The following is a 23,028-nucleotide window of genomic DNA, read 5'->3' as shown; positions in this document are numbered from 1 at the left end:
GAGGATGGGTGAATAAATGCTTAAGTAGAGTATGGAAATGGATGGGTGAATAAATGTTTAAATAGTAGAGTATGGAAATGGATAGGCGAATAAATGCTGAAATAGTAGAGTATTCAAATGGATGGCTGAGTAAATGCTGGAAGAGTAGCGTATGTAAATATGTACTAAAGTACTCCAGGCAGCTGTGAGAATTTCAGGGTTTCGAGGGAGAGAAGAGTAGATCCAGTTTTAGAAATTGTGCTGGGCCGCGAGCTAGATTTTTAACTTGTGCCCTGGGTGATGAAATCACATCAGGGCTGAAGTATGCAAAGCTACACAAATGAAAATACACAAATCCAGTATCCAGGCAATGCTGCCCCATTTAGCCAACTAGATATCAGCTAAGAGTGGTGTTGCCAAAGACCCCGAAGGTCCTCAGACTATGGGCAGACAGGGGCACACCCCTCCCACCCACCACTATGGACCACGCCTCCCCCTTCCTGGGTGATTTGGTAACCATCTACACCAGGGAGCCCCCACCCTTCCTGATGGTCTGATTTGGGGGTTTTGTTGGGGTGTTTTTTCCCCCTGGCCACCCAGAAAAGCCATTTTCCCCATGTTCTCCCAGAAAATCCCATCATCCCTGCTGGTTTTGCAGGGAGACTCCTTCTTGTCTCCTTCCCCCGAGGCTTCCAGGGCCTCGGCCCCCGAAGTCCCATCTGTAAGCCCAGAGACGACCCTGACAGCTCTCTCTGAACAGAAACTGCATTTGGAGTCCTTTGGCTTGGGGCCAAACCGGCCAGATTTGTGTTTCCTTCTCCCTTTTCCGGCCGCAGCCAGGGACTGGCCAAAGCCAGGTGGCTGGCGGCAAAGGGCCTGGGCCACAGGTCCGCCCCAGCTGCTCACTGAGCGTAGGGACGAGGAGGGGGCAGGGGTTTTCAGGGAGTGAGGCTACAGAAAGCTAATAGGTTTGAAGGCCCCCATTTTTGTTCCTTTCGGTCCTGATCGGAAACTGTCCGGTGTTGGGGAAGGCTGGGGCGAGTGATGTTGGGGGGCTGGCTCGAGCAGCCCCACAGCTGGGACCTGTGGCCTCAGACTTGGTTTCCCTCAGCAGAACCCTGGGCCAGTAGAGCCCAAGGCGTTTGCCAGAAGCATGGTTTTATTGCAGCACCTCATACGCTTCAGAAGCTTTGCTTGCTTTTTTGCCTCTTACAGATATTCTGATTTTGATTCATTTTTGATTAATTTGCCGTAACGTGATTTTATTACCACACATCGGCTGGCTTCCCTCCAAGCTCCCACAGTCTCACCTCAGTGCCCAACTCAATTCCAAGTGCCGGGCTCTTTTAAAGGGGCAATGGTACCGTCCCCCCGGCCTGCTGGGCCTCAGGGCCGTGGGGGCGGATAGAGAAACAAAGTGACGGGGTGATGTGGTGGAAAGAGAATGGGGCTGACAGTCATGAGACACCGTTCTGGTCCCAGACTGCCACCAGCCGGCGCTCTGTGATGCTGGGCAAGTGGCTTAGCATATCTAGGCCAGTGTTTCCTCAACTGTAAAATGGGGCTAATTTCCCCAGTGTCCCTCACTCTTAGATTGGGAGCCCTACGAAGGTCAGGGATGGCATCAAATTATCTTTTATCACCTTCCTTGGCCCTTCACGTGGCACATAGTAAATCCCGTTAGCTCAAAGAGAGCCCTGACAGCTCTTTCTGACCAGAAATTGCATTTGGAGTTCTTTGGCTTGGGACCAAACTGACCAGATTTGTGTTTGTTTCTTCTTTTTCCGGCCACTGCCAAAGGCTTGCCAAAGCCAGGTGGCCTTCGAGGGAAGGGCCCAGCCACAGGGTCTCTTCCTCCCCTCCTCCTCCCCCAGCTGCTCATTATGGCACATAGGAAACCCTAAAAGCAAATTAGAGGAGTTGGTAAAATGAGGCTGATGCTACAGAGAGTTGGCACCTCCCCAAATAAGCGAGCTCACATTCCCTTCCAAGTTCCTCTTCTCAGGGAGGAGCCGTCATCTTGGCTCCGCTGCCCTGCCAGAATCCTCCCCCACCCCCTCACCCCTCCTGCTGGCCAGAGTCACCTTCCCCCAGGACCTCTGGGCCTTTCCTTTATCCTCCTTTCGCTTCGCCTATTTTTCCCCAAGCTTAGTGGGGGAGAGCCCTCGTCTTCTCAGAGCCAGGGGCTCCGATGTTAGGAAACTATTTTCTGAAATTCTGGTCTGCAGATCTTGATCAAAACCAGATGTTGCCACGGGGATCAAGGACTCACCGAATGAAACGTCGGCTATTTTCGCCCTCCTTTTTCTAGTTCTATTCCGAAGGCCCCTGAGGGCTTCACTCGGCTGGTTTGCTAAGGGGGGGGAGAAAAAGAGGAGGGGGTGCCGCCCGTCGACCCCATCGATCTGTGCAGTTTGAACGCGGAGCCTGTCAGAGGCTCCATTTGAGGGGGGGCCCGGGCGGTGCGGGGTGAAGGCCGCCGGCCCACTCTCCTCTCTTTTGCAACTCTAGATTTCGGCACAGTCCCAACTGCTGGTACCTCAGGGACTGGACGATTCACAGCTGGATCCGGCAGTGCCTCAAGTACAACGCCCAGGACAAAGCCCTGTATACCCTCGTCAACAAGGTCGGTCCGCCCGGCTGACCCACAGGGGCCCGGCCCACGCGGGGCCCACCGACGGGGCCTCCTCAGTTCATCATTAATTAAGTAACCGTGGCCATTAAGTGCTGACCGTTTGCTCAGCACTGGAGTAGTTACAAAGTTTTGACATCACTCGATCACTGGTATTTATTGAGCACTTTCTGTGTGCAGAGCACTGTACTGAGCACTTGGGAGAGTACAGTACGGTAGACACAGTCCCTGCCCATGATCAGCATACAGTCTGTGTGGAGAGAATGCTAATTCTGTTGTATTAGTACTCTCCCAAGCACTTAAAACAGTGCTTTGCATATAGTAAGTGCTCTATAAATGCCACTGATTGATTAATACAGGTACATAATTTATAATATAAACTGGCATGAGATCCTAACATCGCTACCACTCACTGGGGTAGTCAGGGCGAGGGTGACGGCCCCCTTAGCTGTTTCCCTCATCCCAGCTCTCTGACGACACCGGGGAATTTCGACCGGGATTGGTGGTGGTGGTGTCCTGGCCTGTTCATTGAAACTTACCACCTTCTAGTCCTCATCTACCCTTCCCCGCTTACCCCCAAATCTCTGCTCCCCTTTTAAGGACACGAGCAGCTCAGATCTTGGATCTGCCAGCAGAAGGGCACTGCTGAGGTCCATTTCCCACATTTCCCCTTCTTGACCTGTGTGTACAGTTGGTTGGGCACCCCCTCAACGACCCATATTGACGCACAGCCTTCTGAGGGGGTCTGTATTGGCAGGAGAGCCCTCTGAGCAAGTCGGCTTTGGTTCAAAACCTCCATGGGGTGGCCAGGCAGGGCCTCTGCCTTGCTAAACCTAACTGCATTGTTCACATGCGAATGTTTTTTTTAATTAACTCCGGACTCCCAAAGGCTGACCACTGGACCTGTGGACAGGGAGCTTGGCACAACCCCCGAGGCCCAGGGTATGGCATTCTGCCCACAATAGACATCCAGCCGGTACCCTAGATTCCGTTACAGACACCGAGAAAGGCATCCACCGAGGAGCATGGTTGGCTCTGGCAGCGTGACCGGCCAAATTTGGGCAAAATGATCGGAATCCATTGGATATTTCTCAGTTCTTTTCGTGTTCTTCTGTTCTCTCAATAGATTCAATATGGAATTTTCCCAGATAACTTTACATTCAATTTGCTCATGGATTCTTTTATAAAGAAGGAAAACTATGAAGGTAAGAAACTTCAACTCCAGTACTCTACGGTGTAAGTCCCAAGGTACCTTGTGCAGCTCCAAATTCTAGCCCCAAAGAAGTCCATTGCTCTTTCTGGGATTTTTTTTTTTTTAATGGTACTTGTTAAGTGCTTACTTACGTGCCAGGCCATCAGGCTAATCAGGTTGGACACGGCCCATGTCCTACATGGGGCTCGCAGTCTTAATCCCCATTTTACAGATGAGGGAACTGAGGCACAGAGAAGTTAAATGACTTGCCCAAGATTTGGTATTTGTTAAGCGCTTACTATGTGCCGAGCACTGTTCTAAGCGCTGGGGTAGATACAGGGGAATCAGGTTGTCCCACATGAGGCTCACAGTTAATCCCCATTTTACAGACGAGGTAACTGAGGCACAGAGAAGTTAAGTGACTTGCCCACAGTCACACAGCTGACAAGTGGCAGAGCCGGGATTCAAACTCATGACCTCTGACTCCCAAGCCCGTGCTCTTTCCACTGAGCCATGCTGCTTCTCAAGATCACACTGCTGGATCGTGGCAGAACCAGGATTAGGACCCTGGGCCTTCTGACTCCCAGGGCGGTGCTCTGTCCACTAGGCTACTCTGGATTTCTCACTAGTCCATTCTGCAGCCTTCCTTTCAGCCCTGTAGAGGTGGTCGGTTTGGGTTCCCACAGTCCTGGATTGTGTAGAAAGATTTTATCTTCAATCAGTACTCTGAAGGACACTTTCAAGCCTTCCTCCTTCATGTACTTGGCATTTACAATGTTGGTATTTGTTAAGCATTTACTATGTGCTGAGCACTGTTCTAAGCGCTGGGGTAAACAGAGGGGAATCAGGTTGTCCCACGTGGGGCTCACAGTCTGAATCCCCATTTTACAGATGAGGTAACTGAGGCACCGAGAAGTTAAGTGACTTGCCCAAAGTCACACAGCTGACAAGTGGCTCTTAAGCTACAAGCACCCTCTCTCCCTGCCACCCTCCCGTACCAAAATCAGCGGCTGGCTCTTTAGAAATCCTGGACACATTTTGAGTGGTTGAAGTTATCATTAATGCAATTCCTTTAAATGTTGCCCTTTACAAAATTGCCTCAGGCCGCAAGTACTCCATTCTGGAAATCACAGAAGTTTTCACATGAATAAAAGCAGAAAAAAAATTCAAAATGATAGCTTAACCTGTACTCCACTGGGAAAAGAGCAAAGGTAAAGACTAGCCTCTTGTTCGGCTCTGAGGTTAGCTATGGGGTCACGGGTGCCAGGAAAGTGGGATGCAGTTATGCCAGGAGTTTGCCATGGGAGAATGAACTAAGGGTGAACTAGAAGGAAAATAGAACATGCTCCCGATCCCTCTCCTTAAGCTCTTCCTGCTTCCCTGTTAGCATGTTTTGGGTCCTGACGGATTGAGACAGGGGATTCTGCGGGGAGCATGGACTCATAGCTAGAGCTTGGGCCTGAGAATCAGAAGGTCATGGGTTCTAATCCTACTCTGTCACTTGTCTGCTATGTGACCTTGGGCAAGCCACTTCACTTCTCTGTGCCTCAGTTACCTCATGTGTGAAGTGGGGATTGAGACTGTGAGCCCCACGTGGGGCAAGGACTGTGTCCAAACCGATTTGCTTGTAATAATAATAATAATAATGTTGGTATTTGTTAAGCGCTTACTATGTGCAGAGCACTGTTCTAAGCGCTGGGGTAGACACAGGGGAATCAGGTTGTCCCACGTGGGGCACACAGTCTTAATCCCCATTTTACAGATGAGGTAACTGAGGCACAGAGAAGTGAAGTGACTTGCCCACAGTCACACAGCTGACAAGTGGAATTCACCCCGGTGCTTAGTACAGTGCCTGGCACATAGTAAGGGCTCAACAAACACCACAGTTACGATGATGGGGATGACTATAGGGCATAAGAGTGCTGCTGCCTAGTCTAGAAGCCATTTCTGCCACCCCTCGTTCCACCCCCATCCACTTTCTGTCCATCTCTGAGCCTCTCTCCTGCCTCTCTCTCTCCTTCCTTCCTCACCCCAGTAAGAGCAGCCTTTGCAGCAGAATTTGGTCCCGGTGTTTTCCATCCAGAGTCATCTTTTTAGACAAGGCAGACCCTGTAGAGGCAACTCCCCCATTCCCGCTCTTAATTGGAGGTGTTCATTTATTTTTAATGGTATTTATTAAACACTTACTATAAGCCAGGTACTGTACTAAGCGCCAGAGTAAATATAAGATAATCAGGGTATATAAGATAATCAGGGTTGGACACTGTCCATGTGCCACATGGAGCTCGCAGTCTTAATCCCCATTTTACAGATGAGGTGACTGAAGCACAGACATGGCCCAAGGTCACACAGCAAGACAAGTGGCAGAGCCAGGATTAGAATCCAGGTCCTCCAACTCCGAGGCCCAAGCTCCTTTGTTACCAGGTAGATCAGCTTCATGCCGCCACCCAAAATAGTTTCCCGGAAGCTTCCGCCTGGAGATTGCAGGGTCTGAACCCAGAGTGCTGCAGCAGGGAAACGTTACAGATAGCTTAGTCCAGGCAGCAATAAAAGCTCAGTAATTCATTTGAACTGAAATGTTTTTTTGTGGAAGTGGTAGAATGAAAACTGCCTCAGCATATACAGTGGCCTTTATTGAGCACCCTCTAGACTGTAAACTCGCTATGGGCAGGGAATGTGTTATAGTCTTGTATTTTGTACTCTCCCAAGCACTTAGTACAGTACTCTGCACACAGTAAGTACTCAGTAAATATGATTGACTGACTGTCTTGCTAGGTCCAAAGGCTGCAGACGCAGTCTCAGTCCCTGCTGCCAATCTTAAGAGGGCGCGAGAGCCGTTCTTTACAGAGAAAGACACTGAGAGGCAGCAAGATTAAATCTTAAGAGGGCACGAGAGCCGTTCTTTACAGAGAAAGACACTGAGAGGCAGCAAGGTTAAATGACCATCCGGGGTCACCCAGCAGGCGTTAGCTAATTTCTATCATCGGCGCTCTCTCCCCAGGTGCTTTGGCCGTGGTTAACGAAGTCATGCAGCAGGAGGAATTCGATGTGGTGTCCACCCAACTTCTGTCCCTCTACATCCTGTACAAGTGTCTGTCAGAGAGGTCGGAGCTCAAGGTAAATGTCAGTTGTCAATCAGTGGTGTTTATTAAGCGCTTACTGTGTGCAGACCACTGTACTGAGAGCTTGGGAGAGTGCAGTAGAACAGAGCTGGTAGACGCATCCTCTGGGGCGCCTAGGTGTCTTGGGCAGCTCTCTCCTTCGCCGGGGGGTGGTGCAGGGAGCCAGCAGAGAACGGACCCCTGCAGCTCGGCAGAGCAGAGACAGGCAGGGAAAGAGCTGCTCCAAGGACGTCCGACCTGGCGTGACCCCACGGCACACTGAGTTTACGCCTCCTTCGTGTTTGCTCGGAAACCGGGGTGAGGGGCCGGGGAAGGGGGAGCGGTCGGTGGACCCTGGAGGAAGGGTCATATCCGGGCGGCAGTGTCAGCCCTCCCTCAGCCTTGGCGAGGTGCTGGTGGTGTTCTCGGGCTTCACCGGCCAAGAACCACATGTGCTGGCCCTCTGGCGGGCTGTGCCCCTCAGACCTGGGGCTTGACTTCCAGCTCCTGGCTCTTGTGTGGGGATCGCTGGTCGGGGGTAGGAAAATGCACATTGGGGTGGTCCCAGGGCCCAGTGCTAAAGCCGAGCCGCTTGCATGGGTGGGCAGTGGCACCCGGTGCTCGGGGGGTCCCGATGGCCAAGAAATGCACTTGGCCAGGAGTGGATCTCTCAGAGAAGCACAGCCAAGAAGGACCGGGAAAGAGGCGGCCCCCGGGCAACCGTGAGACCGGTTCCACGTTCAGCCGATGCCCCTGGGATCTCCAGGTGCCCAGCAGTCTTTCCCTCCACCCTTATCTCCCGTCTCTTCCCCGTCAGATCGTGCCTCCCTCTGGTTCTGCAGAGCCAGAAGTTAGTGTCACGCAGGATCTTTTGGCAAAGGAAGAGAAGAGCGCCGCATGCAGAGTGGCCAGTGTATTAGTCAATCTCCCCATTTGCCCTTCATTTTCCCCAATCTCTTGCCCATCAAACTGGTTTCATATTTTGAGCAGGCTGCCCTGTAAAGCCTGAACAGTAGAGTGTTCAAGGAGACCTAGCCCCATCGCCATTTCACATTCATGTCCAGTGGGGGTGATTTGAAGCCTTCCCCCAGGGTGAGTCAGACTTGTTTCCAGTACTGGGGACACCCTGAGAAAGTACCATCCTGACCTCAAAGCTGTTCCTCGAGAAGATGGAGAGTTTCCCCTTAAGCTTCCCACCACTGGCCCCTTCTTCGCTCTGCCGTGGGTTGAAACTGGATCCTGGGACCACCCATCATCTGCCCTGTGCTCCACCCTGTCTCATGCGCCCTGGGGAGGCAGTTCAGAGCAAGCTTGGACAGTGAGTTCCATATGGAACAGGAACTGGGTCCGTTCTGATTATCTTGTATCTACTTAGTACATTGCTTAGCATGAAGCCAGAAGGACCTGGGTTGTAATTCAGGCACCTCCACCTGTCTGCTGTGTGACCTTGGGCAAGTCACTTCACTTTGTGCCTCATTATTTCATCTGTAAAATGGGGATGAAGACTGCGAGACCCATGTGGGACAGGGACAGTGTCTGACTCGATTTGCTTGTGTCTACCCCAGAACTTAGAACGGTGCCTGGCACTAGGTAAGCGCTAAACAAATACCATATTCATTCATTCATTCATTAGTATTTATTGAGCGCTTACTATGTGCAGAGCACTGTACTAAGCACTTGGAATGTACAAATCGGTAACAGAGACAGTCCCTGCCCTTTGGTGGGCTTACAGTCTAATCGGGGGAGACAGACAGACAAGAATAATAGCAATAAATAGAATCAAGGGGATGAACATCTCATTAAAACAATAGCAAATAAATAGAATCAAGGTGAAAATTAAGCGCTAACAATTACTGTTTTTTAAAAAAAAAAAAACAAGCTGAGCTTTTAGCAGTGGGTATTTCCAGCTGGGCTCACAGAACCCTAACCCCACCTCCCCAGTAAATTCCTGCATTCCAGCTCACATGGCCCCAGGGCTACCCGTGTCCCCCCTGGCTCCGAGACCCACCAATCCAGCTAGTGTTGTTTCCCTGGATTTACCCTAGGTTGGAGGCAGGGGTGGCCCTGGCTGGGCCTTTGCAGACCTGGTTTATAGCAGTTTTTCCAGATTTCTCTAGGCCCAGGTTTGCTCCCAACTAGAAGGCTGAGTCCCGCTTGTATCAGGAGGCCGGTATCACCTTGTTTCCAAGCTTCCCATTGGCGTCCTCCCCTGTACCACCCTAGGCAGTCGAGATTGAGTCAGCCTGAACCCCAGGCCTTGCTTTTCTGGAAGAGCAGCAGCAGGGGTGGTATTTAGTGAGCGCACCAGTGCCTGCTTCAAGGGGCGTTGGGGCCAGTGGCCCCCACAAACTGTGCGAGCTGGAAACCCCACCTCCCTTTGCCCAGGTCTCCTACAGAGTCAAAGGATCTCCATCCGGGGTTGGAACGGACCAAAGTAATGGCTTTCGGTTAGCCCTCTGAAGTCTTCTCGTCCCCTTCTGCATCCCGCCCTACTAAAATTTCTGTCCACCGGCCTCCTTGTACTCAGAATGAAACGTTGACACCTCTGATTGCATACCCACTTGGATGCGGTACACACTACTGACGCATTTGGGAAAGAACTGCGGAAACGGGGCACATTTCTTGGCCACCAGCATCTGACATGCTCATCTGTTGCCAACTCTTGCAGTGGGAAGAGGAGAGAAACTTTGGTGCCTCCCTGCTGCTCCCTGGCCTGAAGCAGGAGAACACGGTGGGCTGGAGTTCCCGACTGTATGGCTACGCCCTGCTGGGTAAGTGGCCCCTCTGCTGGGCAGGCGACCTCTGACCCACGCTACCGCTCCCTCCTGGGCAGGGCTTACCTGGTTCCCCTTTAGGAGAGACACTCCAGGGCCCGGCCCAAGCCCAGGCATCAAAAGGAGGTGAGCCAGTGGCCCCTCACGCTTTCCTCCAGCTCTCGGGTCGCTCCCACGGCTCGCTGCCGGCCCAGCCGACGGCAGAAAGAAACATTTCCCCCGCGTTTGCCCTGTAGAGGCAACGTGGTTGGGAAAGAGCGTGGGAGTGGGAGTTGGAAGACCCAGGAACTAGTCGTCCCAGCTGTACCACCAGCCTAATAATAATAGTATTTTTTAAGTGCTTACAATGTGCCGAGCACTGTTCTAAGCACTGTGGTAGGTACGAGCTTATCACTTTGGACTTAGTCCTTGTCCCACGTGGGGCTCACAGTCTTAATCCCCAGTTTCCAGACGAGGTAACTGAGGCACAGAGAAGTGAAGTGACTTGCCCAAGGTCATGCAGCAGACAAGTGGCGGAGCTGGGATTAGAACCCAATTCCTTCTGGCTCCCAGGCCCGTGCTCTATCCACTAGGCCATGGCCTACTGGGGCACCTTGGACAAGTCGCTTAATCTCTCTAGGCTTCAGTTTCCTCATCTGTAAATGGGGCAGAGATTCCTGCTCTGCCAAGATCGTAGGTCCCAGGTGGAAGCAGGACTGACTGGAGCTAATTTGATGATTCTGTATTTATTAGACTTAAGGTGCCTTGAAGAGTTGGTAGATATGTTCCCTCCCTGACAGAAGCTCTTTACCATCAGCTTTAAGGCACTCAGTCAGCACTTATAGACGATTTCTGCAACAAGGAGTTTATGTACTAGAGGTGGAGACAGACGTGAAGTTACAAATGGGTATGCCCCCAAAGGATCACAGTCTTGATGTATTTCCCCACCCAGGGAAGGTGGAGCTGCAGCGGGGGCTACGGGCCGTGTACCACGACATGCCGCTGCTCTGGACCCCCGGATACCTGGCCCGGGCCCTGCAGGTGATGGAGGAGGCAGCCGCCCACCCTGGGGACGTGAAGCTCTGCAAAGAAGCGGTGGGTTCGGGCCTGCTGTCCTGTTGGCCGGTCAGGAAAGAGACCAAGTCGGCAGAGTTTCCCATTTCCATTTGTTTATCTCCGTGTCAGATGGGCCGCGTTGCCTCCCCCAGCGACTCGGGAAGACACCTCCCCTCCCCCACCCCGCCACCCTCCCGGACTAGTGCTCTGTTTGGGGTTTATCGCTGGCAGAAAGCCCAGCACAAATCAGTTTGGCGCCAGCGGCTTGGGCTGAGCTTCCAAAACCGGTTTCAGCCAAGTCAGTCACTGCTGCCAACGAGGAGATCCGAGCGGGTCTCCTAGAAGTGCAGAGGGCTGAGGAGACGGGGCGGGGGCGGTCGGATCGCTTGTTCGTAGAAGCGTCCTCTTGGCGTATCTCCTCCCCCCACCCGCCCGCCCCGTGCCCAAGCCACTCCTGACCCAGCAGGGTCCCCTGGGTGTCCGCGTAGCCATGGCTGAGGCGGCCCCACTAGACTTCCCCTCCCTCTGACCGGCGAGTACGAGGTGACAGATCAAGCTCGTTCTTCTGGGAGCCGAAGGAGACTCCACCATACCCAGAGGCCCAAAGCCGGGCAGTTGGGGCCCTGAACCCTTCTTCCTAAGAGGCTCGGAGGTGCACAGAGTGCATTCGTCTGTCCGTCTGTGCACCATTCTGTCTATCCATAGCGTCCAGAGCACCATACTCAGCCCTTGGGAGGGTTTGGTAGAGCAGATAGGCACAGTCCCTGCCCTTAAGGAGTTCACAGTCTAGTGGGAGAGGAAGACCCAAAACCAAATTACAGGTAAGGGGAAAGAAGTGATGGTGTTTACCGATAAGTGCGGGGGAACGAGTCTCCTTGGCCACTGTGGCTCAGTGGGCTTAGACTAGCTGTTTGGGAGACTGTTCGAATGTCAGAATATGCTCTCTGATCCAAGGGGCTGTGTCTTGTGACTCCAAGTGGCCAACAAGCCACCTGTGTACCAGCCCAGATGTTTATCAGTCAATCAGTGGCATTTATTGAGCGCTTATTCTGTGCAGAGCACTGTACTGAGCACTTGGGAGAATAGAACAGATACGTTCCCTGCCCATAACTAACCCACTAGAGGTGTATATGCTCCGTTGGCTTCTGAGGGGCTCTGGAGAGCTGCTAGTCCACAGGTGAAGACACAGTGGGCATGGGGCGCTCTGAGCAGGGAGCAGGGGCTCTAAGCTAGCAAACTGGTTTGGAAATGCCATCAGCTGCTGCTCTATTAACGTGGCCACCGCTTTCTGTAATGTGCAGTGGGAATTTGAGTTTGGACGAGATAATTAGCTTTCATTCATTCTGTTTTGCTTAGCTGTGCTCTGCGCAGAGTTACTGCTCAGTCAGTACTGTTGTTTGATTGATTAGATGGGAATATATCTCATTGAAGATTCCTTTTCCCCAATTTTGGTCCCCCTTTCTCTTAGAAGATCTCAGCACTTGGCAGTAAAGCAGGAGGCCCAGCCTATGTGTTCAAAAATGGGTGGTGGTATTCCCATGTAACGATAATAATTAGGGTATTTGTTGTGGGGTTGGTTAGGCACCCTGTGCCAAAGCACTGTGCTGAGTACTGAGATAAAAGCAGCAGAGTCACATCAGACCCAAGCTCTGTCCCACATGGGGCTCCCAGTCAAAGGAGCTAGGGAGAACAGATATTCTGTCCCCAGAGGCCCAGAGAGGTTAAGCGATTTGCCCGAGGTTGCCAAGCAGGCCTGAGGTAGAGCTGGGACCAGAACTCAGGTCTCCTGCCTCCCCTAGGCCACCCTGCCTCTGGAAGAAATGCTAGGCGTTCACTTCCGCTCTCTCCGTCCCCCAGCTGGATGTCTTGGAGGCGGTGCTGCAGGCTCCCCCTACTCCCCAAGCCGCCGAGCCCACCGCTGATCCTGCCCAAGAGTCAGAGGAGGCCCAGGGATTGGGACAGCTCCCGGAGATACTGGACACCGAGGAAACAGAGCTGCTCAAGCTGCCCGGATACCTGGAACGATACAAGGTGCGTGGGCTTCCTCCTCCCCCTTGGGGAATTCAGATCCGGCAACGTAAAACTCAGCTCAGTTTACAGTAGATCATGACATCTTTTGCAGAGGCAAAGCCAGATCTTTTAATACAAGTTGCCTTTTGGCTGACTGGGATGTGAAATATAAACTCCGGGTATTTAGATACTTTGCAAATGCCAGTCCCATGTTTTAGTCTCATTATTCCCTAGGGCAAAAGCCACTGGGAAAAGGGAGGGGCAGCGAGTAGAAATTGTTTCTCCAACTCTGCCCGGCTTTGATATGAGGCTTTAGTTCCAGCGAACAGACTCAGGATATTTTCCCCTCTGATCACCGTGGGGTCTGCACATTTCACAGATGAGGAAGCCGAGGCCTGGACTGGTTTGGTGGCCTGCTGGGCTTAGTGTGGGGAGTTTGTCAGAATGTGCTTCTCCCCCTCATCCCTCCTCACTGTCCCCCATCCCCTTCTGAGGGTTTTGCGGAAGCCGCTCTGCAAGTCATTTAGCCTTGCAGCGTTCTCCTTGAGTCCTCCCCAGTGTTAGCAGGGGGCTGGGCCATGCTACTCCACCTAGTAAACCCGGAGCCCCCCTCAGGTTCCTCCTCCCTCCTGCTGCCTCGGCCTCAGTGGCCAGCGAGAGATTGCAAGCACTGGTCTCTCAAAAAGTTCCTCCCAGGGTTGTAAAAGGTGGCAGGGGACCTGGAATGGTTGATCAAGAGGCCCAGTGAGGCCTCGGGGCTCATTTCCGGACCCGGAGGTATTCTCTGGCCCCACCCACTTCTCCAGTCTTCTTCTCTCTGAGCTGTGATGAGCAACTCCCCTAACTCCACCCCCACACTGTCTGGGAGACCACGCCAACGAATAGCTTGCGTTGGTGGAGCTCTGGGCCTCTGGGCTCAAATAATGCTCACATCCGATCTCTTAAATGTATAAATAATGGGTCACCACCAGGCCACCAGTGGCCCTGCGGGGCTGCTGCTAGGGGTGGGGGAGCAGGGTCACTGCAGGGATTCACGGGAACTGTTTGGCGAACCATTAGTTCTTGGAATGAGTTCCAGCTGGGGCAGGAGAGGCCAAAGGCTCCTCTTCTTCCCTTGTTAAAAAGGAAAAAGTGTCTGCCTGGGCCGCCGCCAGTTTTGCAGCTGGGGGGATCCGATAGTAGTGTCGGGCCAGCCTCTTTCCTGCGGCTGGCTTGCCCGGGGAGCAGTGGGTGGGCGTGTGCGGGCAGCGCCACCCCTCCACTTGGCGTTTGAGACTGGGGAGAAGGGGAGGGGTGCGGCCCACTGCTCTGGGCCAAGACCGCGGGTCCCCCCCCCCCGTCGGGAGCGAGACGGGGCAGGCCGAGGGGCTGCTGGCGTGGCCTAGCCGTGGCCTCGAGCTTTGCCCGGGCCCCCACCTCCACGCCCGTCCAGTCCTTTCTTTCCTTTCGTTTTTCCCGGGACAGGCGTCGCTGGGGAAGCTGCAGTCGCTGGGCCGGGTGGAGACGGACGGGCTGCTGGCCCTGACCGCGCGGCTGGTCGAGGAGAAGCTTCCGGCGTGCGAGGCCGAGGACGTGGCGCGGTACGAGCAGAAGCTGCAGGAGTGGGAGCGGGAGCGGCTGCACCTCATCCAGAGGGAGGCGGAGACCAAAGAGATCGCGCGCCGTGAGCAAGAGGCCAGGAGGGCCGCCAGGGAAGCGGCCAAGACCTCGGTTTAGTGGGGCCCGTCCCCGGGGGCCACGGGAGGAACCTGGCTGGGCAGCCCCCGCCCCCCCCCCCCGCCCCCGTGCCCTTCCACCGCCCCCAAACCTTCTGTCGGATGCTGTTGGAATGGTGGCGGCCTGCTGGGGGAGTTGTGACTGATGGGGCAGTTTGAGCAGTCCCCTCCTCTTGGGCTCCTGGAGCCTGGGGGTTCGGGTCAGAGTGACACCCTGGCTGGGGTCGGGCAGGGCGAGGCCGGCCTGCGGCCGCAAGATTAACAATAAAGCCAGGGGAATGGCTCACTTGGACTCTGAGCCCAAAGGTGGGCTTTGACTCCGTATGGTAGTCCGGTCGGACACATTCGGCCGGAGACGCCCACCGGGCCTCCGAGACTCCGGGTCGACCCTCGGCGCTGCCCCGGCCGTCCAGGTGAGGAGTGGGAGAAAAGGTTTGTGGGGAAGGAACTGGCCCCTCCTGCCCCTGCCTTCCCCTCCCATGCCCCCCGCCCTGCCATCTGTCAGTAACGTGTTCTGGAAACGTGGAGCCGGGCGCCAGGAATCTTTTGGGGTTCCTAGGAGAGGCAAGTAGTGGGGAAGCTGTATCGGATCCCAAGATCGTTGTGTGACGGTCCCCTCTGCCAGGGCGGGGTCCCACCCCCGATTCCCACCATCCCATCACCCGGGTCTCACCCGAGCGGGTGGGTGTGCCGGGGGTGGAAGAGGGTGTGCATGAACCACACAATAAAGATTTGGAGTTTGCCGCTGCCATCTGTGCCTTTATTGCAGTGTTTGTTTGCCGGGAGGCTGGGTGCAGGGGCCGATGATAGGGGCAGCCTTGGGTGAGCTTAAATGCACTCATCCAGGCACTGACACACTATCTGCTGTGGTTACTTTTTCCTGTTTTCAGTGGTATTTGTTACGCGCTTAGTATGTGCCAGGCACTGTACTAGGCACTAGACAAGATCCTATTTAGTTGCCATTGTTTTTACGAGATGTTCTTCCCCTTGACTCTATTGCCATTGTTCTCGTCTGTCCATCTCCCCCGATTAGACCGTAAGCCCGTCAAACAGCAGGGACCGTCTCTATCTGTTGCCGACTTGTTCATTCCAAGCGCTTAGTACAGTGCTCTGCACATAGTAAGCGCTCAATAAATACTATTGAATGAACAAGACAGGTTGGACACAGTACCTGCCAGCTCACAGTCTTAATCCCCATTTTGCAGATGAGGTAACTGAGGCCCAGGGAAGTGAAGTGACTTGCCATGGGTCACAGAGCAGACAAGTGTCGGCGCCGGGATTGAAACCAGGTCCTCTGACTCCCAGGCCCGTGCTCTTTCCACTGGATCAACCTGCTTCTTGGATGGATCCATCCATCCACCCTGTCCTCTCTGGTCTCCCAGTTCCCTCCTCCTTCCCATTCCCCTCACCCCCTCGCCTTTCCCATTAGTTGAGCTCCATGAGAAGCAGCGTGGCTCAGGAGAAAGAGCACAGGCTTGGGAGTCAGAGGTCATGGGTTCTAATCCAGACACTGCCAGGTATCAGCTGTTTGACTTCGGGCAAGTCACTTAACTTCTCTGTGCCTCAGTTACCTCATCTGGAAAGTGGGGATTAAGACTGTGAGCCCCATGTGGGACAACCTGATTACCATGTATCCCCTCCAGCGCTTAGAACAGTGCTTGGCAGATAGTAAGCGCTTAAATGCCATCTAAAGCCTCAGGCAAGAAGGGGAAAGGTGGGGGCATAGACCTCCCTGAGCCTCGTGGTGAGGGAGGACATCCGGCTCCTGCGTAGAGCAGCCTAGGTTCCGGGTCTCAAAGAGATTGCTATGATCACCCGCCCGGCCTCTCTAATCACTGGACCAAACCGGGGTCCCGGCCCACTGCCTGCCATGCCTTCTCATGCTGCTCTCGGCACTGGAGAAGCCTGCCCTCCTGCCTCCGTGTGCTATGGTCGGTGCCAGTCTACGGGCGCTCCCTCCGGCTGCGGATGGAGCCAGGTGCCACTCCCAGAGGACAGGCCACTTCACCGCCAGGAGCCCGTCTTCAGAACTCAGGTAGGAATGCGACCCTCGCTCCGAGGACTGAGACCCTCCGGTCCATCCCCCAGTCACGAGGGGGCAGCCGGGGAGAACCTGGGGCGGTCTCGACTGTGGTGAGGTGGGGAGACCCTTGTGGGTCTTCAGAAGTCTGGAGCCCTCCTGCCTCACCAATATCTGCCTACCAGCTCTGGAGTTCCCCAGAACTGCCCTGGGATATCAGAGTAGGGAATTGGGTGGGGTTGGGGGAGACGGAAAGGGACAGGAGGAACAAGTCTGAACCACCCCCACCCTAAGCTCCTAAGCCCAAGAGGGCAGTTTGATGATGAATGACTTCCTCGCCTCTCCCCTTCAGGGTCCTCCTGCCAGCCTGTTCTTGTGTTTCCATTGTGTGCGGACCAGATTGTGTGGCCACATTTCAGTGTGAGAACTTGGGGCCCTGATGGTGCTAGCCTGCTCTCCAGCAGGGAGGTGAGTCAGCCAGCATCCTCTCTGGGCCCCGGGGCGGCAGTGAAATGTCAGACAGCAGCCAGGGAAGTCTGGTCACTAGTTGGTAGCCACCTCAGAACTAGGCTGGTGATGCTGCAGAGCAGAGATGGAAAAAATCCTGTTTCAGAAAAAGGCGTCAAGATTCTTTCTCCCCTCCTCTCTCTCTACCTTCTCTTTCCCCATCCCCTCGCTCTACTTCCCTTTCCTTTCTCCCCCCTCTCCCCCATCTTGCAGTCAGTCAGTATTATTTATTGAGCCCTTTCTGTGTGCTGAGCACTGTACTAAGCACTTGGGAGAGTACGGTACAATAAAGTTGGTAAACGCAGTCTTTGCTTACAAGGAGCCCACAGTCTGCAGGGGAGACAGACAATAAAATAAATTAAGGACGGAAAATAGAGGGTAAGGATATGTTCCTAAGTGCTGTGGGGCTTAAGGGGTACACGGGAAAGTGCTTAGGTGACGCAGAGGGCAGGGTAGATAGCGGAAATGAGGGCTTAGTCTGTGTTGGGGTCCTGGAGGAGATGTGATTTTAAGAGGGTCTTGAAGGTGGGGTGAGTGGTGGACTTTCGGGTATGAAGAGGGAGGGTGTTCCAGGCCCGAGGAAGGATGTGAGTAAAGGGAGTCAGTGACCAGATAGATGAGATCGAGGTAGAGAGAGGAGGCTGGCGTCAGAGGACCGAAGTGTGCGGGCTGGGTTGTAGTGGATCAGCAAGGTCAGGTGGTGCCTTAAAGCTGGTGGTAAGGAGTTTCCGTTGGATGCAGAGGTGGATGGGCTACCATTGGAGGTTTTTGAGGAGTATTCAATAGTATTTAGTATTTCATTCAATAGTATTTATTGAGCGCTTACTATGTGCAGAGCACTGTACTAAGCGCTTGGGATGAACAAGTCGGCAACAGATAGAGACAGTCCCTGCCGTTTGACGGGCTTACAGTCTAATCGGGGGGAGACGGACAGACAAGAACAATGGCACTAAACAGCGTCAAGGGGAAGAACATCTCGTAAAAACAATGGCAACTAAATAGAATCAAGGCGATGTACAATTCATTAACAAAATAAATAGGGTAACGAAAATATATACAGTCGAGCGGACGAGTACAGTGCTGTGGGGATGGGAAGGGAGAGGTGGAGGAGCAGAGGGAAAAGGGGAAAATGAGGCTTTAGCTGCGGAGAGGTAAAGGGGGGATGGCAGAGGGAGTAGAGGGGGAAGAGGAGCTCAGTCTGGGAACGCCTCTTGGAGGAGGTGATTTTTAAGTAAGGTTTTGAAGAGGGAAAGAGAATCAGTTTGGCGGAGGTGAGGAGGGAGGGCGTTCCAGGACCGCGGGAGGACGTGACCCAGGGGTCGACGGCGGGATAGGCGAGACCGAGGGACGGCGAGGAGGTGGGCGGCAGAGGAGCGGAGCGTGCGGGGTGGGCGGTAGAAAGAGAGAAGGGAGGAGAGGTAGGAAGGGGCAAGGTGATGGAGAGCCTTGAAGCCTAGAGTGAGGAGTAGAGTAGGAGTAGAGTGGGGAGATACAGACATTGGTTTTTCAGAAAAATCCGGGCAGCAGAGTGAAATGAGGACTGGAGAGGGGTGAGATAGGAGGCAGGTGGTCAGAGAGGAGGCCGATGCTGTAGTCAAGGGGGGGAATAAATCCTTGGGTCGGCATGGTAGCAGTTTGTAAAGAAAGGAAAGGGCATGTTTTAGGGATGCTGCAAAAGAGGCAACAATTTTGTGACGGATTGAATGTGCAGGTTGAACGAGAGAGGTGAGTCAAGGACACTGTCGAGGTTACGGGCTTCGTGACTTGGAAGATGGTGGTGCTGTCTATAGGAAAGTCAAGGGGAGGACAGGGTCTGGGTGAAGATGAGGAGTCTGTTTGGGGCATGTTAAGTTGGAGGTGTTGGGACATCTGAGTGGATGTAGATGGAGAATAGAAGTGTACTCAGAACTGAGCCCTGCGGGACCCCTACAGTGAGAGGGTGAGATAGAGGAGGAGCCCACCAGAGAGAGACTGAGAAGGAGCAGTCAGAGATAAGAGGAGACCGGGAGAAGACATTATCAGTGAAGCCACGCTTGCATAATGTTTTCAGGTCGGGGTGGTTCAGAGATAAGAGGAGACCGGGAGAAGACATTATCAGTGAAGCCACGCTTGCATAATGTTTTCAGGTCGGGGTGGTTCACGGTAGAAGAGCATGGGCCTGCGAGGCAGAAGGACCTGGGTCGTAATCCCACATTTACCACTTGTCTGCTCTGTGACCTTGGGTTGAGTCACTGAACTTCTGTGCCTCAGTAACCTCATCCGTAAAATGGGGATTAAAACTGAGCCCCGTCTGGGACAGGGACTGTGTCCGACCTATGTTGTATCTACAGCAGCAGCCTGCCACACAGTAAGTGCTTAACAGATACCGCCCCAAAAGCAGCTGAGAAGTAGAGGAGCATTAGGGGGATGGAGAAGTGGACATTGGATTTGGCAAGGCCTTAAAGAAGACCATTTCTATGAAGCCAGATTGCAGGGCTTCAGGGAGAGTTGGAGGAGAGAAAGTGGAGCCAGCTGGTGTAGAGAATTCACTCAAGGGGTTTGGAGAGGCATGGTAGGTAATAATAATGATGGTATTGGTTAAGCGCTTACTATGTGTCAAGCACTGTTCTAAGTGCTGGGGTAGATATGAGGTAATCAAGTTGTCCCACGTGCGGCTCGCAGCCTTCATCCCCATTTTACAGATGAGGCAACTGAGGCACAGAGAAGTTACGTGACTTGCCCAAAGTCACACAGCTGTCAAGTGGCAGAGCTGGGATTATAACCCGCGACCTTTAACTCCCAAACCCATGCTCTTGCCACTAAGCCACGCTGCTTCTCACGAGGTAGGAGGGAGATGTGTGATAACAAGAGGGTGCTCTGGAGATAGGGGGTGGGGTTACATAGGCAAGTTTGAAAGCAGTGGGGAAGGAGCCGTTGAAAAATGAGTGAGTGGTTAAGATGGCAGTTAAGGCAGGGAGAAGGGAGGGGGCAATTTATTTCTTAAGGTGAGAAACATGGAGTCAGAAGCACAGGTGGGAGAATTTGAATTTGAAAGGGGGTGGGAGATGGCCTCTTGAGATACTGTTGTGAAGATGGGGCAGGAGGGAGGAAGGGATTGGAGAGGAGCTGGGGAGATTTTTACGGAGACCATGTCCGTATAATAGGCAGCATGGTCATTAGGGGCTTTCCTCTTCCCTTTCCCTCGCTCCCTCTTTCCCCACTTCTTCCTCTCCATCTTCTCTCTCCACACTCTCTTCTCTCTCACAGGACTGGACTGGAAAGGATTTGCATTCCTCATAATGGTCTCCATGGTAGAAATTCACTCTCTTCCCCAGTCGGTTTGGGTATGTCAGATCTGGGCTCAAGCGAGTCCCTGGGGTCAGGCTCAGACAGCTGTGCATCCGTTGTCTCCATGGGCTGTGAACACCGGCTGTCGAGGGAGGGGAAGAGGTGGAGGGGCAGGGTTGGAGGAGAGGCAATCTTGACTTTTTCCTAACAAAACTCTCCCCATCTCTCCAGTGTCTGTGGTGTGAGCTGGGTTCCCAACTCCCTTCTGGTTCTTGGCGGAGCCTGGATCTAAAGACCCTGCTCCACTGCCCTCCTATGGGAATCCCGTTCTGGCAGGGTGCAAACAGGAAAGCCTGAGCGCCCCGTCTCCGACAGAGGGACGAGCCAAGAGAGGTAGGACCTGCTGGGTCCCGGGATGGGCGACGGCGATCCCCCAACACCACGCAGAACCTGCAGGGGCAGTTAGCCTAGTGGGCCCTGGGTTCGACGCAAGGGGGGACCTCAGAATTGGGGTGAAAGCCCTCCTTGCCCTGGTGTCTATAGGCTAGCCAGTTCCGCGACAAAGCAATCCATAGTTTTGGATCTGTAAAGATCTTAACTCTTACAAGCAGGTGGCCACCCTAGTTCTAACCCACTAGGCCAGTGCTCAATCAGAGGCTCACAAGTCGAAAATGGAAAATGACCCAAATGCTTAAGCCTCAGATGCCCCAGCAGTTGTTAAACACCTGTCTTTTAGAGGGGAAACTCCCTCAGTGGGGGTGGTTCAAAGAAGAAGACCCTCCCCACACCGGGACCCGGGCCATTGAAGTAGAGCTGGCCGGAAGATGGGGAGGAGAAGAGACAAGCTGGAAATTCCTTCTGGCTCTGAGCACCTAGTTGGTCAGCGCAAGACCCTCTAATTTTGAGTCAGTTCCCCTCCTCGCCTGGTCAAGTTTCCTCCCAAACCAAGATACTTCTGGTTTAAAGGAGATCCCCTAAAATCAGGAACCTGAGAATTGGAGACTAACTCATTCTCCCCTTTCTTCATTCCTATGTCTTGCCACCCCCTTTCCCTTTTATTAAACTAACGAACACACTCTATTCGTTCTGAAGGTGGGAAGAGGAGCCGCCCGGGCAAGACGGAGAGCAGGCGGTCACAGTGATGAGATTGTGGAGGAACACAGGGGCGGAAGCCCAAGGAGGGAGAGAGAGAGCCGAGCAGGCATGGGTACATTCTGACCCCAAGCTTAGCCACCTCCTGCAGGCGGGGTCTGAACTAGGCCAGCGTGCAGTCTCCCCTGCATTGTGTCTACTTACTCTGCTGTCCACGCCCAGCTACTTAGTACAGTGCTCTGCATAGCCAGAGCTCAGTAAATATCACTGATTGACTACAGCAGGAAAGGGAGGGAGAAGCAGAGGAAGAAATTCTGGAAATTCTTGAGGAGGTTTCTCTTCATGCATTTCTTCCTGCTCGTGGTCACTCCCCTTTCATCCCTGGCAGGGAGGGTAAATGTGTGCAGCCCCTCTCATCTCTGGCAAAGGGCAAGATAGCCGAGGAGGAGGAGGAGGAACCAATCAGAAGAGGAAAGCAGTGTCCCATCCCATCCCAGGAGGAAGACCAAGGCCAGCGTGACAACCACCACCACCCCGGGAGCTCTCGGGGAGCAGGCAGCTTCTGGAGCCCCGCCGCAGCCCCCCCCAGCAGGGAGCAAGGACCCGGTGAGTAGTTTGGGCCCAGGGGAACAGCTCAGAGAGGCAGGGGAGGTCCAGAAGTGGAGCCCCAGCGGGCGGCTGGCTTTCAGAAGGGAGAGTGGCCACCGACCTCTTCTGTTGGGTGCGTGCAAGGGTTGGGGCCACCATCCCCAGCGGCCGGCTCAAAAGCCCGTGGCAGCCGGGTCAGCTCTGGATGCCGGTACCACAGCCCCGTTCCCTCCCCCACAGACACTCCCAGCATACCACCGGCTTTGACCACTTTCGTCTTTTATTGTGGAACTGATTTTTTTTGTTTGTTTCCTTTACATCAAATATCCTCAGTGGAAGAGGGGATATTGCACACAAATATCATAAAAGCACTACGTATTACTTTCACTGGAAACTAGTTTTCTACGTTAGATATGACTGATAGAATAGAAGTGATGCAGGATCGATTATAAGACATAATACCATACACCGCCGCAGACTGATACAAACACCATTCAGAACACGAGAGAGGAGTGTGGACGGGGGGGCTTCTCGGCCGGTCGGCCTCGGGCAGGACCGTCCCTTGTCCGCGGCTGCTCCGGTGGCTGCAGGGGTCCGTCGGGGAGCTCGGGGTTCCCCCGCCCCCCTCAGTTCAGGACGGCTAGGGGGCCCGGGGCCCTGCCCACCCGGCCAGTCTGGATTCAGTCCTGTCCGGAGCAGCCAGCGGTAGTGCAGAGAAGCTGTGGGCTTTTTTTTCCCTTTGTTTTCAGCTTTTGGATGGTGCCTTTTGTAGCTTCTGTCAAGTCACCACGGAGTTGTTCCGTTCTGAGCTGGCCGACGCTTTCCAGACCAAACGAATGACGTGCTTTGCCTTCGAAGCAATGCTCTGCCTTAGAATGCTTCTGGTGTGTGGTTCAACGAAGGTGAAAGATAAGAGCCGACAGTTGTTCCTTTCCGATGTAAACGGGAGCTTTTTCTCTGCTGCTAAATCCAAACCCCAACAACTCACAAGATAGCAATCGTCACTGAACCGGGATCCTTCCAGGGACCAGGTGACGAAAGAGGCGGGTGATGGCAATTTCAGAATTACACGGGGGGGGGGGGGGGGGGGGGGGGTGTCCAGGGAGCTCAGGGGTG

At 53.8% G+C, this 23,028-nt stretch overlaps 1 protein-coding gene across 2 annotated transcripts in view; it reads left to right on the top strand.

Moving 5' to 3' along the window:
* Positions 1-15,189, top strand: part of MRPS27 (mitochondrial ribosomal protein S27) — a 67,993-nt gene extending 52,804 nt beyond the window's left edge. For both annotated transcript variants that reach the window (XM_029074011.2, XM_029074019.2), the window contains exons 5-11: positions 2,491-2,605; positions 3,738-3,816; positions 6,805-6,920; positions 9,573-9,675; positions 10,610-10,752; positions 12,571-12,744; positions 14,188-15,189. In XM_029074011.2, the coding sequence (XP_028929844.1) occupies positions 2,491-2,605; positions 3,738-3,816; positions 6,805-6,920; positions 9,573-9,675; positions 10,610-10,752; positions 12,571-12,744; positions 14,188-14,439 (982 nt within the window). In that variant the 3' untranslated portion in view covers positions 14,440-15,189. The remainder of the gene's footprint in view (positions 1-2,490; positions 2,606-3,737; positions 3,817-6,804; positions 6,921-9,572; positions 9,676-10,609; positions 10,753-12,570; positions 12,745-14,187) is intronic.
* The last annotated feature ends 7,839 nt before the right edge of the window (positions 15,190-23,028 follow it).

The sequence above is a fragment of the Ornithorhynchus anatinus genome, chromosome 1, assembly GCF_004115215.2.
Source record: "Ornithorhynchus anatinus isolate Pmale09 chromosome 1, mOrnAna1.pri.v4, whole genome shotgun sequence".
Lineage (NCBI taxonomy): Eukaryota > Metazoa > Chordata > Mammalia > Monotremata > Ornithorhynchidae > Ornithorhynchus > Ornithorhynchus anatinus.
This window is presented reverse-complemented; position numbering and strand designations above follow the sequence as displayed.